Source organism: Typopeltis vanoorti, chromosome 20 (assembly GCF_054136105.1).
Source record: "Typopeltis vanoorti isolate ZY-2024b chromosome 20, IOZ_Tvanoo_1.0, whole genome shotgun sequence".
Classification (NCBI taxonomy): Eukaryota; Metazoa; Arthropoda; class Arachnida; order Uropygi; family Thelyphonidae; genus Typopeltis; species Typopeltis vanoorti.
Window position 1 is genome coordinate 106,381,064 of NC_143568.1, and position 19,434 is coordinate 106,400,497.

The following is a 19,434-nucleotide window of genomic DNA, read 5'->3' on the forward strand; positions in this document are numbered from 1 at the left end:
TACCTCTGTAATTCTCACATTGTTTTATTTCCCTTTTTATATATGGGTACTATGAGAGCTCTACTCCAATCATCGGGAATTCCTCCCTCTGTCCAAGCATTCTGAACTATGCAGTACAGCCACTGTAAGACTTTTATACCACCATACTTCAGCATTTCTGGTCGAATATCATGTACTCCTACTGCCTTGCCACATTTCAAGCTTTTGATGGCTTTTTCTACTTCAAGTATGGATATGTATTCCTGACTATATGCCTGGTCAGTGTTTTTTTTATCTATGTGCTGTCATCACTGCTTGTTTCATTTAGAAGTTTTTCAAAGTAATTACTCCATACTTCAAGGATATCGTTTTCTCCTGTTTTCATGTCACCTTTGTCATCTCTAACTCCTTTTACAGCAATCTTTCCTCCATTCCTAAGCTTCTTCAACAGCCTACAAAATATTTTGCCACCTTCTTGATATTTATTTTCTATATTCTTGCCAAAGTCCTCCCATGACTTTTGTTTAGCTAGTTTTACACAGTGTTTCGCTTTCTTACATTTGTCTCTGTATTCTCTAAGAGCAAAAGCTGACTTATTTGCCAGGAACTTTTGATATGCTTTCTTCTTTTCCTTCACTGCTTCTTTAACTGTCATGTTGTACCATCATTTTTTTATTCAGGTGGTATGGTCACTTAAATAGAATGGGAGAGGAAAGATTAGCAAAACAAGTGTTTTCTGCCAGGTTAGCAGGAAAACGACCCACAGGAAGACCAAGATATAGGTGGATTGATAAGGTACAAAGTGCCTTAGACGATAGAAATATAAGATCTGATAATGTTGGAGTCTTGACAAGTAACAGACTGATTTGGAGGAAAATTGTAGATAGGAAGTTAGTAATGATGTAATTTTTCCATGTAGTACTGTCATATCCTGTACACCCCTTGAGGGTACATGGCAGGAATTTGATGATGATGCTTCTTTAACTTCCTGTGTCCACCATGGAGGTCTGATTTTTCTATTCTTGCAGACTACCTCACCACATGCCTCTCTGGCAGAATCAATCAATGTTTTCTTTAGAGTTTGCCACTGAATCTCCAAGGTTTGATTCCTGTTCTCAAACTCTTTCATTTTTTCTTCAATAATCTTTGTGTATTTTAGTCTACAGTTCACATCTGAGAGCTGCTCAACTTTTATTCGCTTTAAAACTTTCTTACATGTTATTCTTTTCAATATGAAATTCAATTTTATCCTGCTCAAGACTAAATAGTGATCACTTCCAATTTCAAATCCTCTGTACACTCTGGTGTCCTGCACCAGGGAGAAAACATCACCATCAACAATAACAGTCATTGAGTGAATAATATAATACAGGAATAGGAAGTATCTGCATATTCACCAGCTAATTACCTGGACAACCATATCTCATAATTAGCTGGTGAAAATGCAGATACTTGCTATTCCTGTGCAATTCTTTCAATGAATACCAAGAATTAGCAATATAAATATTTGTTAACAAGCTGACTATCACTGGCCTGATGTGTAAACTTGCCACAAAGTTATTAGTATTTTCTCTTCAAAAATATATTATTGTTGATACGTTTTTCACTATAACTACAAACTTAACTACAAAAATGTTTTCAGAGCTTGTGATTACATTATATTATTGGTTGAAAGATTCTAGTCCTGCAGATAGACAGCACCTGACTAGTATACTAATATTTAGTATGAAAAATACAATACAAGAGATGGTCAAATACGAGTTATCTTAGTTACCTGTCAATGTGGTAAAAACGAGTACACACACAACATATACGCTAGTTTTTCTGTATATTATAAATTGTGTATTAAAATAGTTTTTGCTAATAATGTGTGTGTGGTCACTTCCATTTCTAAATCTGAACACAAATCTGATACTTTAGCCTTTTGAAAATAATTATAACATTGATAACACCAACTGCTTGAATAGTGCAGGAATTACATTCCTGTAAATGTGAGCTATATTCAAATGAGTATTTAAAATTATTATAACACTGCTTACAGAAAATTATATGAATTTCCTAGAGAACCTCAAAAATGACCTGATAAGAGAGAAATAAAGATTAAGTTGGAAATGAACAAATATATGTTTTAAACTTTTTCAGCTAACTGATGAATTACTGATAGGTGGGGGGGATCTATATCTATTAAGATATAGATCCTCCCACCTATCTTGGTTGATTTTCTCAAAACAAGGTGTCTTTATTATACACCAAAGAATCAATTGGGGTGATGTGCTTGTGATGTTTCTATTTATGCCACTTCAGAATGATTGTTTGGTTGTAAAGGGGAAAAATAAAAAGGAAAGTTCTTAAATAAAATCAAAAATTCTGCAAAATGATCAAGCATTTAAGGAATTTTGCCTGCCAGTTCTCATTCAGCTGCAATGAATACGAAGTGCAAAAGAGTGCGGCACTACAACTTTTTTTTATTTGCAATATTATATTATAAGTGGATTTAATTCACTTATGATGCATAATAATAATAAATATGCATGTAGTGCTATTTAATAATTCTGAAAAAAAAAAAATACATTTGTGAAATTTATGAAGTAAAAAAAAAAGTTAAGATAGTCAGTAATAGCCAAAATCCCAGCAAACATTGCAATAAGAAGGCACGAGTCTGCAAGTTTGGTGTGTGTGTGTGGGGGGGGGGGGATGAAAGATAGAGAACTGAGGCTAGTAATATACAACAATAATGAATTTTAAAATAAAAAAAAATCCAACTTAACAATTCATGTTGGCAAATTCATTTGGGAGCATAATGGAGACAATAGTGACAAAACTGCTTGTGTTATGAGTAGATAAAACAGTAACATAAGTGTTAATTATGGATAAGACTAGTTTGTTCAATGAAGTGAACAAAAAGGTAGTGGAAATAATCTTTTACAACTAGCATAGGACTTCACAAATTCAAAAACAATGCACCAAAATTCACAATGTTCAACTTATAGGAGAAGATTCAAGTGATGATGCAGAAGTAGAATTTTCAGAATTTCAAAATATACTGTGGGCGAGATTAATATCTGTACATGTTCATACATACTGCTATGCTGATTGGCCAAATAGAACATCCACCTGCAACCAACAGTTCAAATCCCACCATAGCATGGAGGTTTCTAACTTCTTCAGGTGGGAGACGAATTTCACCGATGTAAAGCTACTACCCTGCACACTGGCCTAAAGTGGCTTGAAAACCTGTTTTCTAGAGCAGGGTTTCTGGATTATGTAAAAAATAAAAATACAAAAATTAATAAAAATAGAAAAAATTCTTAACACACCTACACTAATGTACTATAAGTTTACAATCTTGTGGATCGAAGTTACATAAAAACTCTTATATCCCATTTCTTGGACTAAGATATAAACAATTTCAAAAGGGAAGGGAGGATAATTTCTTTGTAGGCTGAGAATACCTCACCGACTTCAATTTAGTTTTTTTTTACATGCTTTTGTTCATGTTTGCACCTCCAAGAACATAACCAGGGCATAAACTATGCCCTCCATCATACAGACTGTAGACTACGTACTTTAAATAGTTTGTAGGTTACAGACTTTCTGTAGTCAATACCTCAAGCATGAATCGGAAATAAATTCTTTAAATGATAGGCTCTAGCTAGTTTATCAATACAACAAAAACACACACACAAAAAAAATACATCAGAGTGGTTTATTTCCACAAAAGGAATAACAATGTAAATAGTTTTTTGAAGAAATAAAGTTACCCAGTCATATTTACATCTTATACTTTGTCCATGAACATTATGGTGTCAACGAAATATCACCAAAATCATAAATAGAGAATTATCATTATACTAAAGAAGGAAATAATTCACCAAAAGAAGATTCCCAATGATCCTCATCCATCAAACTTATGGGACTAGAAATGCTTTTATGACTTAAAGGAGAAGATAAAGATAGACCTGAATCATATTCAGGATCACTTATTGATGGATTGGGAACACAATTTGCTTCATCACATCTGTCTACTAATAGATCTTCAATGGCCGGCCTAATAACTTTGCTGTCTACTAATAGGTTTTCAACGGCTGGCCTAGTAACTTTGATTATTGGCAGATCTTGATGCTCTGTGCTGAAGCTGTCAGAATTTAAAGAAAAAATGTCCAATGGCCATTCTTTTGTTATATTAGATGAACTTAAAGCTGTAGACTTTGAAAAGGCATTTCCTTCTGTAGAAATAACACATTCTGAAGAATGTAACTGCAACTGATCAGATTCTGAAATACAAGATATAGTGCTCTCAGCTTTTGCACCACTATTATCTTGTTTATGGTACCCATGATCAAAATTTATAAGTTCTTTGAAGGATTCCAAGTTCTCTGTTGTGGTCCCCACCATTTCATTGTGGTATTCTTTCTCTGATATACTCTGAAACAAGAGAAAAATAATTAAAAAGATGAATTTAAATTTATTTTATGAATAAATATGCAATTTCAGTATTCACTTTTAAAGATGAAAGCGTTTTTCCTAATTAAACCTTCATATTATTTAAAAAATCATTTAAGATAAAAAGAATAAAATATAGTAATACCTTACCACTCAAAATGCATTCATATAAAAATTATGCAAATTACAGCAGTTCTAATACTCATTTTAAGGAAGGATAAAATGACCAGAGCTAAATCTATCTGTAATGAAATTTCAAATTTCTTTATAATGTATTACAAGAGGATATATTAATACTAACTAATGAATAAACAGAATAAGTTTATTCATTCATTCATAATCAGTATATAAAAAAAGTGCACTGCGAGATATTTTCAGAATTCTGCTACAAGACATAAGTCCATCTGGGTTGGCAGTAGCATGAACTCACCAGTTTCACCTGAATTCATATTTACTCCTAAATATAAATGCAAGCACATTTAACTATTAGCAAATGCATTTAAGGTTAACTATATTATAATTATTGCACAGTCACTCCATACAGTCCTAAGACTCATTGTAATAAATCCAAACTATCAACACAACATCTATCATACCTCTTCTTGAAACCATTAACAGGCAATGCACTCACAACCAACTCAAACAACCCATTCCATTCAATCGCCACTCTTCCAGAGAAAAATCTAGTTCTCACACCCTTGCTAACCACACTGTAACTCAACTTTCAGGAATAATTTCTTTTTCTACCCAAGTGCTGAAATATTTCCTCTGTATTAATTCTATAAAATCCTTTAAATAATTTAAATGTTTCTATAATATTTGTGGGGAAAAAACCATTTCCACAGTTTGAGACCAGCTAACTCAATGCAAAAAACAGCGAGAGATCCATATACCAACTAAATCTCTGTGGCCAAACCAATACTTACCACAAAATTTACTGCCTGAACATGATGACTTGCATATAGTTACTCATCTTATATTTTTCTTTTCATTAATTTCTCACCATTTTATTTTTCCATACATATTTATATGGACATGTAACAATATCAATAGACATGTTCACAACAATGCCAGATTAGATAATCTTTACGTATAAACTCTAACACATCACCTAGCCATTACAACTGTAATTGTCTTAAAATTACATAAATTCACCGCTTCTATAACCTACTGTAATCTGGCCTAACAATTAAAAATGAATATAATAAATTTAGTTTAATCCTTTATCCAAGTGTGTACAAACAAAGTTTGCGCCTGAAAGTATCTTCAGGACTGGGGTAAAGTGGTACAACACCAGGCAACTCCTTGCAAAGGTGGAGCAAGCTACCAACACTCCTATCTCAGTATCTCCCATAATGCAAAACACATTTCCTTGCAGATATGTATAATGTCATGCATTAAGGGAAGGGCCACTACCCAGACTAGTTTCGATCTTTATTGAGGTCTCTTCAGTGGGAGCCAGGCCCAAGTGGAGATACCAAAGCAGAAGCATTAGCAAGGTCATCTCCTCCTATAGGAGCTGCCAAAAGGTGTGCCACCTTTTTATTAAATTACTCTGGATTTAGAGAAAGATGTTGAAAGTTTATTTTTCACTTGGTTAGACTATAATAAATTTAGTTTAATCCTTTATCCAAGTGTGTACAAACAAAGTTTGTGCCTGAAAGTTTCTTTCAATAAACTTTCAATTAAAAATGAACTTTTATATTTGGACTGACTTCTTCACTATCTTTTTATTATGCCCTCTGATAGAGCATAAACCAGGTGGTTCAGGTTCTACCAGAGCTCAAGGTTGATAAATTGTTGGTACTTAGGATACTGCAGAACCTCAATGCAAATATGGCTGTGGGATTAAATGGGATATCAGCTGGTGCTGTCAATGCCTCTGACTACACTGTTTTATTTAAATTTCAAGAGTATTAAAAAAAATCAGTTGAAATGAAGTATCCTCTACAATGTAACAAAAAACAAGTCCTCTCAATCCATCATAACATTTGTATCTACCAGCAGTATATACAGTAACCCATGAACACTTTCCAATATTCTTCACTAGAAATGTTAACTTTTATTACTTTGCTTGTAGTTTAATTCATTCATGCTATTTCCTGATGAAGTGAAACAAAGTTATTTTACAAAACTAGCTGAATTGAAACAACTATTTTGACATCTTTGTGAGTGGTTTAATACTGGAAAATAGTGATTCTAATATGTCCTTTCTCCACAGAAGCCTAAACAATGTCATTCTAAGTTTCCTAATTAATTTTTCATTAATTTGTAACTCAGACTTGCTGGTCTATAATTCTTCACTGTGTGTTGAACCATCCTTAAGCACTGGAATAACCCTTGCAAACTTCCAAAGTTCCCAAAGAAAAGGGAACTATTCCCAATACAATTCACTGAAGATGATCAGAAATATATTAATTATCCCTGACATACAATCTGTTCACAACCTTACCAATTGCCATGCGATTTAAGATATCAAAAATTTCATGTATTATGGCATTATATAAATCTTGTCTCTTCTGACCCATATTCACAAAAATACTTAAATTCTTATACAGTTGCAAGCTGTATCATTCAAAATTATTAAAGATGAACAAGTTATACCCCCCCCCCCTTTTTTTTTTTTTTTTTACATAACTACAAAAGAAAGGGGAAAAAATTCTTAAAACAAAAAAGGATAATAAATATCCATTGTTATTTTATAGCTAAGTAAACAACACTGGCATTTTGAAACTCCATTATCATCAATTTCCTAGTATGTACCCTCAAAGCATGTACATTATTAGTACTCATGATTAAGTTTACGTTATTTAATATTTCAGGAGTGGTCATGAAGATTTTGGAAAAATTGGTTAGGACTTGCATTCAGAAATGGGTTGACAGTGAATCTCTACTTTGCAATGAACAACATGGGTTTACTAAAGGAAGGTCATGTTTTACTAGACAAGGGAATGGATACACCATGATACTTTTGGATTTTGCTAAGGCTTTTGACAGAATACAGCATGGCAGACTGCTGCATAAATTGGAGAAAATGGATCTAGGTTATCGAATATTAGCATGGATAAAAGGAGATGGCTGACTGACATATCAAAAAGTGGTATGGGGGGAACGTGAGTCTGCAAGATTTAAGGTAACTAGGCTATCACAAGGATCGGTGCTTGGCCCACTGTTATTCAATCTGTACATAAATGATATTGGCAAAGATCTGACAAGCAACATACAGCTATTTGCTGATGATGCAAAAGATAGGTAGGGTTAATCAGGAATGCTGCTGATTACTTGCAGAATGATTTGAATAGGCTGGAATAGTGGGCATGGGAAAATGGGTGTCAGTTCAATGTCGGTAAATGTAAAGTCATTCACTTCAGCTTGATTAGGTATCCAATGGCTTATTATATTGGTGGGATTAGGCTAGAAGAAACTGATGAAGCTAGGGATCTTGGGGTGTTAATAGATAGGAAGTGTTCAGGGGGTCATGTGGCCAAGATTGCAAATACAATTCAAAAGATAATTGCAATGCTGAAATGAACGTCCACATGAAAAAGATAAGGATATTATTTTGCCTCTTTACAAGGTCTCACTTGGACGATTGTGCGCAGGTCTGGTCTCCTGGTTTCTGTTGTGATTCTGATATATTGGAGAGAGTAAAAAGGAGCGTGTTAAAAATGATATCAGGATTGTGGAATACTAAGTATGAAGACAGATTGAGATTTTGTAGACTGCAGACAGGAGAAAGAGGGGAGATATGATTGAGACTTACAAACTTCTGAAAGGGTCATACAGGATTTCAATTTATGGAGGGTGGGGAGAAAGGACAAGGGGGCTTTCTTGAAAGCTGAGAATGAAGGCCGCTAAGAAGGGGTGAAGGCTAGATTTTATTCTTAGAAGGTGGTGCGTGATTGGAATAGATTGGCATTGGATGTTGTGAGTGCAAGCAGTGTGAATGAATTCAAGAATAAGCATGATAGCTGGTGTGTGTAGTATGTAGCCTCCCTCGATGAGTCTCTGACTCCCTGGAGGTCTCTCTTAATAATAATAATAAAAAAACAATTTTAGTTAGATAGACCTCTAAATTAGTCTATCACTTGTTAGCATTCCAATAGTGTCATATCTAATATTTCAGTCTTCTGGGGCTCTTCTGACTGAATTAATCCACCTAGACCTTGGTTTCCTCTGGGTCTTTTTGTTGCCATCCTGATAAAGAACACTTGTTTTGCTAATCTTTCCTTCTGTTTAAATGGCCATACCACCTTAGATTAGCTCTGCTCTCACATTCTTGAATGCTGACAACATCAAGTTCCACTTAATATTTTCATGTTGTTGCCTTAATATTATTCTTCCACTGATGTCATCTGTTCACTCCCCTAATTTGTCTCAAGGGTATCATATCTGTAGTCACTAGTCTGATCAAGCTTTATTTCTAACCCAACTCTCAGATCCATAATTTAAACCATATATTACTTCTGAAAATTTGTTCATAATAAGCTAGCTATTATATTAACCATAACTTAAAATTGGTTTGACCACTGACTTGTATAAAGCTAGTGGTCATCCCTTGTTTGTATGACCTAGATGTTTGTATCAGTTGTATGTGCTGCCAGCTCTGATCTGTGCTTTCTTTCATTCTCAACATCCTTGATGTGTTCAAATTGACGTATTGCCCTAGATCTGTCAGTTTATCCTATGTAGAGTAAACCACAACTGAAATTGATCTTGCAGACACCTGGTTTTTTACGTGACAGATGCAGAGGTTTATAAGGTTTCAGATGATTGAAGATTTTGTTGATTAGGTAGAAAGTGACCGTCAGTTTTTTTTTTGTGTGTGTGTGTGTGTGTGTGTGTGTGTGTGTGTGTGTGTGTGTGTGTGTGTGAAGTAATTTTGCTATTTTTATATTCTTTCTTTCATTTGTTGTTCTGTTTGTTCTAGAGGTTGAGATAGAATTTTTTTTTTTGACTAATCTTCTGTTGTAGCCATTTTTTGGAAGGACAGAATTCCGATATTATAGTTCTCTTGGTTTCTTTTATCTACATTCATGGAAATTCTGTAGGCTCTATTGTGTAAGTAATGGATGATGCCTATTTTTTGTGCTGGATGGTGATGAGAAGTTGCATTTAGATAATGTCCTGAGTTGGTTAGTTGCCTGTAGACTAAGAAGTTGGGTAGTATCGGAGAACTCAACCAAAAATTTGGCAAAGATACGTCAACAATATTTTTATCATTGGTCTGGTTCTACTACCCAATTAGAAGATCTCATTACCTTCCTGAACAACATTCATCCTCAAATTTAAGTTTACAGCTGAATTAGAAAGAAACATTAGCTGAGATATCAGAGCAAATCACGCTCAAATTCTCAGTCTACAGGAAACTAACCAACACAGATGTTATCTAAATGCAACTTCTCATCACTACCCAGCACAAAAAATATGCATTGTCTGTTCCTTATGCAATAGAGCCTACAGAATTTCCATGAACAAGATAGATAGAAGAAACTGAGAACTATAATATCTTAATTCTGTCTTTCCATAAAATGGCTACAACAGAAGATTACTCAAAAATATTTTATCTCTACCTCTAAAACAAACAGAACAACAAATAAGCCAAGAACATAATAGCAAGATTGCTCCCCCCCCACACACACACAAAAAAAAAAAAAAAAACACTTGAAAGTCGCATTCTACCAATCAAGAAAAATAAAATTCTCCAATCATCTGAAACCTTCTAAACCTCCACATATGCCACTTAAACCAGGTGTCTTCTACAAGATCAGTTGTAGGTTACACTACATAGGACAAATTGATAGATCTAAAGAGATACACCGATTGGAACAGCACATACAATAGCCACAAAAACATCTAGTAGAATGGTAATAAACTGATGGCAATGAAATGCCCCACATTCATTACAACTTTTGCTCAAGAGCATTCAAACAATCAGCTGATGAAGTATCCTCTACAGCAGGGGTGGCCAACCTTTTACATCCCATGTGCCAATTTTTTCATTTGAGTTCAGATGCAGCATACAACTCTTGTATCCTTAATAACTCCCAGTAAAAATATATCAATATAGACATGATATATATTGTTTACTGAATTCATGCTGACTATATCACCTTCTGTTTTTTCTTTTGCATTGTGATGGGCAACTGAATGTAAAATCAAAGCACAACTCTGTAGTGCACAAGTATCAATTGTAAGCTGAGTGGCAAAAACCTGTGACACACCACTGTTACTAATGCTTGGCACCTCAAGATCAAATAAGTGAATGTGCAAAAGATGTGCACAAAACAGTAAAATAGCTATAATTAATTATTAAGTTTTAGCTTTTTTCTTACAAATCTGTTTTTGTTTGTTAATACTTTTTTGCATAAATAGGCTTCCTTTTTTTTTTTTTTTTTTTTTTTTTTTTTTTTTAATCATTGGGATCCAATGTGCCACTCTTGGTGCATGCACCATAGGCTGGCCATCCCTGCTCTAGCCTACTCTTCACAGCAAAGCCCTTTGGTTGAAAGGACCAATATTTTTCTAATTAGTATTCTTGATGCTAAAATACATGGGAGGAGGAGACCTCTATATAGCCCTTAAAAATGTAGAGAACTGAGGTAGCTGAACTAATGTCCAATACTCACCTACACGTGTACTGTTATTCACATGCAGTATCCAGGTGATATCTACTAATGGGACACATTATGTGTCCCATTAAGAAGTATTCTCCTGGATACTGTATAAACAAGGATAGGTTGGCAATTTAAAACTAAGATGATTAAACTGTATTCTGCATTCACTTAATAAACAAAAGATGGTACAACATGAAATAACTTCAAGTTATGTGTATTAATGCATTTGAATGACCACGTTATGACAAAGTTTTAAACTATCACCTCATTTTATAGTGAACAGAATGTACTTACTGATTTTTCTTGGACTTCTTCACATGCAGTGGATACAGAATTGAGGTCGTACTCGAGCAACTGTTCACTGCACTGGTGTAGCAGGTCAAGAAAATCATCACACTAATATATATAAAAAAAATCATATATACATACCAACTAAACACCAAAATGAATTTCAGTATATTTAAATGACAACTGGCACCACAACAAATGATTTGACAAATAATGAGGGGATTTCTCCAAATATATTATTGTTATTATAATTCAGGTATCTCCATGGAGTCAGAAAACTCATCATTGGAGATCTATTGATTCACACACTAACCATCATTCACACAATGCCTATCATCTACTTAAACTCATCGATGAAGCACCCATAACTACTTCTGGCAACCCATTCACCATCCTCCAAGCAAAAAAACCTAGTACTAACACCCTTACTAACCATATTTTTTACACAACTTCCACTGATGACCCTTTATTCTCTCCTTTCTTCCACATACTGAAAAAAAGTCTTCAGTGTCAATCCTATAAAAATCCTTTAATAATTTAAATGCTTCTATCATGCCTCCTCTTTTTCTCTATTAGACAATTTTTGAAACCTACAGACTGTCAATCTATTCTCATAGGGGATATTCCACAGACCTGCCACAATCTTTATCACTGACCTCTGGATCCTCTTCACAACTTCTTCACCCCGAATCCAGATCTCTGTATAGTGGTGTTCTTCAACAATCACGTAATCCGAGGTGCTGCATGATTGCGGTAATATGTCCTATAATCTTCAACTGCCTGTCCACAATCACACCCAAGTCCCTGGTCTTCCTGAAGGATCTCTGCATCACCTTCATTTACTACTACTGCTCTTCCCAGTTTAGCATAATCAGAAAACACCTGAATACAGGGGTCCTCGCGTTACGTCGGAGATCCATTCCTACGGACCGACATAAGCGGTCGGAATTACCATAGCCTAAGTTACTTACATAACCTAAAACACCCTAAAGTCATATGTATATATCAAGAAACAGAACCAGGCCATAGGAAAATGAAAGGGAGAACATAATTACTGTACAGTACAGAAAAATGACAAAAATGAAACTGTAATAAAAAAACAAACATAAAAATGAGAACAATCCCCAAAATGACAAATGAAACTATACATTCTGTACAGGTGATTTAAAAAAAAAAAAAAATGAAAACAATTCTTTATCCTTGATAATAGTCCAGACTGTGCTAAGACTTAAGTTCAACGCGCGGCCGATGTTCATTGGCGTTTCTCCCTTTTTTGCCCTTTTAATAATGTCTAATTTTACTTCTAAATGTAATGGCTTTCCTTTACTTCAACACACTGCCACTGAAAGAGTCTGCCTTACACTTGGGGGCCATATTGAAGGGTAAAAAGTCACAAAAAAAACACAAACACAAAAGTGAGAGAGCGGATGTAAACAAAGCACGCAGTACCCAAAGAGTGTATGCTGGGACCCAAATAAGTTTGCCTGCAATGTTTGAATTTTATGTCGCGCTGCTTCAAGTCAAAATTTATATTTTAAGTTATTTATGGGATTACCGCCGTAAAGTCAAAACGACGCATGTTGATGACCCCCTATATTTCTCTTCAAATCATTTCCTATATCACTGATATACAAATTAAACAACAGAGGTCGAAGTGCTGACCTGTGGTATACCACTGGTCACTTGATTTCTTCTAGACTCAACTCCTCCATAAACTACTCTTTGATATCTGTTCGTCAGCCACCCTCTAATCCAAATCACCAGATTCATATCCAATCCCTATTTGTTTCAATTCATGCAAAAGAGTACTATCTGGAATCTTGTCAAATGCTTTTGCAGTCTAACAATATCACTGAGTAGCTATTTCTCTTATCCAACTTCATTGTCATTTGATTTTAAAAAGTAAGTAAATTACTAAGGCAAGACCTACCCTTCACAAAGCCATGTTGTCCCTTAAAGAGTAACATATTCCTATATACCGTCCGGAATTCTTTCACCAATTTCTTCAATACCTTAACCATCACTACTGAGATGCTGATTAGCCTATTATTTGCTACTTCTGTCTTGGAGTGTCCTTTATGCAACGAGACTATTTTAGCCTGTTTTCATTCCACTGGCACCTTCCTACTACTAAGGCTTAATTAAACAGCTGCTCAGAGGAGCTGATAATTCCCTTCACGCTCTAGTAATACATGGGCCAATATTCCATCACCTAGATGGTACATCCCTGCAAAATGCTCGAGTGAGCATTTTGCAGGGATTCAACCATTTGGTTTGCTTCTGTTACCTCCCTACCATCAGCACTTTTTAGTCATCCCTCCTTTTACTTGCCACATAGGCAAAAGAACGGCTTAGAGTTTCTTTTGGCCTCGTCAGCTAGTTTTCTCTCATTATTAGCTTTGGCCTTCCTTACCATACCAGTTACCTTTCTTGCCTGTGCCTTATACTGCTCATGAGCATGCTGATCACATTTTTCTTTATAATCCTCCCTTCTTCCTACATAATGAAGTTATTCATCCATCTAACTCATACCTGATTTATCCTTCTGAGTATGTATTGCCTTCTTCAAACACCTCTTGACCACCTCCTGTGCACTAACTTTTCTCCCTACAAATTCTTATGCCATTGCTTTGCTGAAAGCTGTCTCCTCAAGCTTTCCATAATCACCTGCTTTGTAATTCCACATATATACCTTCTTAACAGAAAATTCAGCATGTCTGGCAATCTCCCAGGTCAGGACCACATGATCATTTTCTCCATGTGGAGGAGAAGATAGCTAGATTAGTTAATGTTAATTTTGTTAAATTAATGTTAACAGCTAATTTTGAATTTTCATTTTTATGATTTCATTCTAATTCTTTCTTATTGCCTCACATACATTTGTATTTTTTCATGTTATCATTTTGTGTGCTTTTACTATGTACGGTTCCTGCCAATCTATTGAGTTCTGTTGTCAATGTTATTATCTAATGCAGTGATCAGATCCTGGTATCTGGTAGAAGCCTGAATAATTTAGAGGTGGAAGCTTGTCCTTAGAAGCGAGAAAAGTGACGATTTTTCTGATGGGGCAAAAAGCAACAAAAATAGTCAGGAGTTTTAAAACTTATAATGCATAGCAAAAGTTTTAAAACTGCTGAATATTTTTGTTGCCTTTTGCCCCATCAGAAAAATCTCCACCTTTCTCACCTCTAAGGACAAGCTTCCATCTCTCAATTATCCAGGCATCTATCAGATTCCCTGCTCTTGTCAGTTATCTTATTTCAGACAAACAGGAAGATCTGTTTTAAAAGTCAGTCCCTCATGGAACAGCTTTATAAAGAAACATGTGAAACTTTACTTCACTCTCCTAACTTAAACAGATCCAATGGTCTATATCTATCCCCTTTATGGGAAGCAGGAAAGATTAGCTGAAGTAATAAGTACTAACTTAATTTTGTCTGAAATCTTCAGGTGAGCGACAATAATTTAAGCTAATTTAACATTTTGAATTTAACAGCTAATTTTGAATTTTCATTTTTATGATTTCATTCTTCTAATTCTTTCTTATTGCCTCACACACATTTGTATTTTTTCATGTCATCATTTTGTGTGCTTTTACTATGTATGGTTCTTGCCAATCCATTGAGTTCTGTTGTCAATGTATGATTTCCTTCAATATCCTATGTTTAATGGGAACTGGGGATGTCAGTATTTTTTCCCCCAAATTCACTATAGCAAACCTTACACTAATAATGCTTACATTAATGCTATTATAGCAAACTCCTAGGGACAAGTGACATAGGAGTTCGCTATAATAGCAAGCAGCTAGTGTACCATTACTGGAAGATGTATAAACATGAATGCACCCATCATCCTCCTTAAAATATAGGCAATATTTAGAATTTATATTATTTGTTGTTTTCATTCATCATCCCAAGAAATTCTATACTATTAAACTTATTCAGTTGAATGGATTGACCCCCCCCACCACACAAAAAAAAATCAACCAGATTCATACAGTCCTATCTTCCTTTATTTTTAAAAAAAATTACGAAAACTAGGTAACTACCATGTTATAATAAAACTTCCGTTTAATATAAACCAAAATAATCATCTAATGTTTCAACCTTCATATCAAGGTCATCATCTGGAGTATACACAGACAGCTACATTAAGAGATATTAAGCTAGAGAGCAACATGCTCTCACATAATTACTCACAGATAAATTAGAACAAAACAGTATACATGGTGGCCAATAATGGCTGAAATTATTGCTTAGAATCCTATAGTAAGGGTCTGCTGAATGTATATAGCCTGACCATAGAATCGAGAGCTGTTGTTGGCAGACTGCCAAGAAGAGTCAATTCATGTTGAAGGGGAGAAAGAAATAAGATGTACGAATTGGTCGCCAACACGTGAAATCACGTGTTTAATACGTAAAATTTTCCAACTGTTATACAAGCAAAATAGTTACCACTTTAAGAACTACAATGATCATAAAAGAGAAGTTAATTTTCCGACATATAATAATAAACACTCGTCCCACAATACGGATTGATTATTATTACCCTATTATCGGAATGGATTCTCCTTCTTTTGACATGCACAGAAGTGTCGAAGGGTTTCGTATCTGTGGGCGTATTATACCATCCAACTGTTCCTTACATTATACAAAAACCTGGTAAGAATGCAAATTTAAAGAAACCTGAATTTTTAATCAATCATCCAAAAACGAATGCTGTTCACTGTGCATGAAGAAAAGAACTGTCCTATAGTATTCCTGTTATGTTTTTTGAATCTCTGCCTGTCATAACTCTGCAGTTCACACCTATATTTTTTTCTTATCAACTGTTCAATTTCCTGCACACAACTAAGGATAAACTTTCTCCTTTACTCACCTGCCTCTATTCAATATAAATCCATCAAGATTTAACATAGTTCTCAGATTCACACTAAGTGTTGACCATCTACCAACTGATGTTAAAAATCTTCAATATATAGTAGAAAAAGTGGTGATAAAGATAGTAATCTGTTATACCTCCAATTTTCTCTAAAATGTTTGGAGAAATGGGAGATGTAGCAAATGTGACCTATCATGGACAAGTAGCTTTGCATCTTTAAAACCTAACAAATACTCTGACAGGGCAGTTAATCCTATCTGCACAGTGTTTTATGACCGTCAATTGCACATGCTCCTCTGGCCAGTTTGCCTGTTTTGCAGGATAAACTATTTCCAGGAGGAAAAAACAGTGCCACGCCTATATGAGACCAGCTAACTCATCTTCAACTGAAAAGTCCTGATAAACATTCTTAGGTTTGCATCCTAAACAGGATGCAAACCCACGTCTTTCTGACTAAAGGATATTTCTGAAACTGAGTCACAGAGGCTATTCTGATATACCTTCCTTGCAAACTAAAATAAAAATTATCCAATACATTTTAAATCTTTTGTTTACATTCATCTGATTTCTCACCAGCAATCATGAAAAAAATCTATCAACTTAGATTTATTCACCAAAATGCACTAACATTTTCAATGGAAAACAATCAGGTGCTCCAGAGACAACACATGGGAGAGGGAACTCCTTTAAAAACTTCTATCCAGTGTTGGAAGAAATATTACAAGCTTAATATAGTATAGTGTATATTTAATATCCTAATACATGCCATTTTTAAAATACAGCAATAAAAACAATTCAGTTACCTCACTATCACCTGCAAGCAAATGAATTGCTTCATCAAGAGAGTAGGAAGTTGGAGGTCCTGTTCCTTCTGCAGAGGATCATTAATGGGCGATGCATGCTCAAAAGTCTCACAACTACCTTCTTCCTGTTTGATAGCGGGTGTCACCTGAAGATAAAATTGTGCTTTAGAATATTGCAAAATATAAGTGCAAATTTTGATATACTGAAAATACTGCTCATTTAAAGAATTTTATTCAGAGCAGAAAACTGAGATATTTCAAAATGTTATTTAATGTACTGTTCCATTATGGAAATAAATTTGGAGACTAAGTAATAAATAACTAAGATTAAATACACTTACTCAACATTTTGACGATTTAATTCCAGGTTATCAAGTGAAGTACACAAATAAATACACACACACACACACAGGAATGCAATATATATATACAGGGTGTTCGGGATAAATTTGACAGTTTCGTAAGGAAAAAGAAAATCTTCTTTGTATCTATTAAATTTAATGAATTGACAAAAAAACATTACAGGCAGAGTTAATTACAATACTATCAACAAGATTTACTCAAAATAACCACCATTAGCATCGATCACAGCTTCAATTCTGCTTCGGAACCTCGAACAAGCTGATGCTACAGTCTCCCTGGGAAGGGCCGCAAAAACTGTTTTAATTTTATCCATTAACTGGGCTTTTGTATTACTGGAAGTGCGATTGGTGTCTTTTTCAACTGCGCCCCATACAAAATAATCCATGGGGTTAAGGTCTGGGGAGTTTGGAGGCCAAACATTTGGACTGGTGAAGTCGTAGAAATTTTCAGACAACCATTTTTGACTTTTCCCAGAGGTGTGGCAAGGGGCCGAATCCTGCTGCCATACATACGGCCTACCATTGGCTACCCTTGTTATCCAGGGCTTGACTACAGTTAGCAACTCCACGAACAAAGCCCGAATTCCAATGCCAGGGTTCTTCAACACCTGTTCCTGCAGATTTGCGAGGAATTCTGCTGTACGAACGCAATCAGATCATCTGCTAGGGATCTTTCTTCTTGCTACATCCTCGTAGTCACCATTGCAAGTCTCTAGTTCATGCCTGATTGTTTTTACTGTATTCAGGGAGCATTGGGCAGCAGTCGTAATATCCTTATTTTGATGGCGGGCACGAATCATCATGATACAAGTTATTCTCTTCCATGATTCAGGTGGGTTCCAGCTATCCATCCTTTCTGACATCTTGTATATGAATGAAGAAGGGTCCAAACTTTTAAATGAAGAGAAGTGTGTGTTAATACATGTAACTTACGGAAAAATATAATTAATTATAAATATGTCAAATTTATCCCGAACACCCTGTATATATATATATATAATGCAAGAGAGAGAGTCCAAAAGTTGAAAATTGCTGGTTGTCAGGATTTTTTTTTTTTTTTTTTTTTTTTTTTAATATCTGGTTTAGAACTGTTGACCAATCTTATTAATGGATTAAGAAATGTTCTTAGCTTGGAATGTGCAGTTTGTATATCACTTTGGATCATTTTTAGTTAAGATTAACACTTTGAATCTCTCACTTCTCCATCCTCCATCTTTCCAGCATTATAACAAGGCCCTACAAACCTTGTAGAAATATAATTAGTATGAACTTTAATGAGTATCTCTCTCCCTTCTTTTGACTGGCTGTTTTACTAAACAACCTTTTAGATAATGCTGGTAGATGGTCAGACAAGGAAAGTGGCCATTTGTGGTGTGTATAGAAAAAGAGTATCTGAGTACATATTAGACCTCTGAGTATACACATTATGCTGGTTTCCAGTCTGTTACATTGTAGGGTTCAAAAGCATAATGCAATTTATGAAGCATATTGATCAAATTGGAAAGATGGGTGTAGAGGCTGTCCATATTTTAGATATTTTTAGACCCAAAGTCAAAACTGAAAAAGTCTACAAATCACTATTATAAATAATGCTAAGTACGCAAATCCAAGTTTTCTTTGAAAACAGTGCAAAACAATTCTAATACTATGCTGTGGCAGTAGCACAGATTCCCCTCGCTCAATTAAAACAATGAGGGCACTTACTGCTTTAGTCAAATTTTCAATCTCTGGAACCACTGAAGAAAGTCACAAATCTGGTTCAGCACTGAGTGCTTCTTTACTTGATTTTTAAATTTTATGTATAAGCACAATGATGCAAATAGTAGCAAACTATAACTGCTTTATTTGCAAAATGGTGCATATCCTTTTCTTACATTAATGAGGAATGTAAAACTGGTTTGCGACTGAAAATTACAGAATATTTCTAACAATTTCTCCTCCTCCTCTACATTTAACACCTTTATCTTCGAATTTTTTTATGTCGAGTCCATACATGAGAGGTTGGTTGATCAACCTATAGTACATTAGTACCATTTATGGTATGGAAATAAAGATAACAAA

At 34.8% G+C, this 19,434-nt stretch overlaps 1 protein-coding gene across 1 annotated transcript in view; it reads right to left on the bottom strand.

The window, feature by feature from the left end:
* Nucleotides 1-4,191: 4,191 nt before the first annotated feature.
* The window catches only part of Xbp1 (X box binding protein 1), a 50,051-nt gene continuing 34,808 nt past the window's right edge, over nt 4,192-19,434 (bottom strand). The window contains exons 4-6 of the mRNA XM_090410181.1: nt 17,012-17,157; nt 11,334-11,435; nt 4,192-4,404 (exon numbers count right to left, since the gene is read on the bottom strand). Coding sequence (XP_090266307.1) covers nt 4,326-4,404; nt 11,334-11,435; nt 17,012-17,157 — 327 coding nt within the window. The 3' untranslated portion in view covers nt 4,192-4,325. The remainder of the gene's footprint in view (nt 4,405-11,333; nt 11,436-17,011; nt 17,158-19,434) is intronic.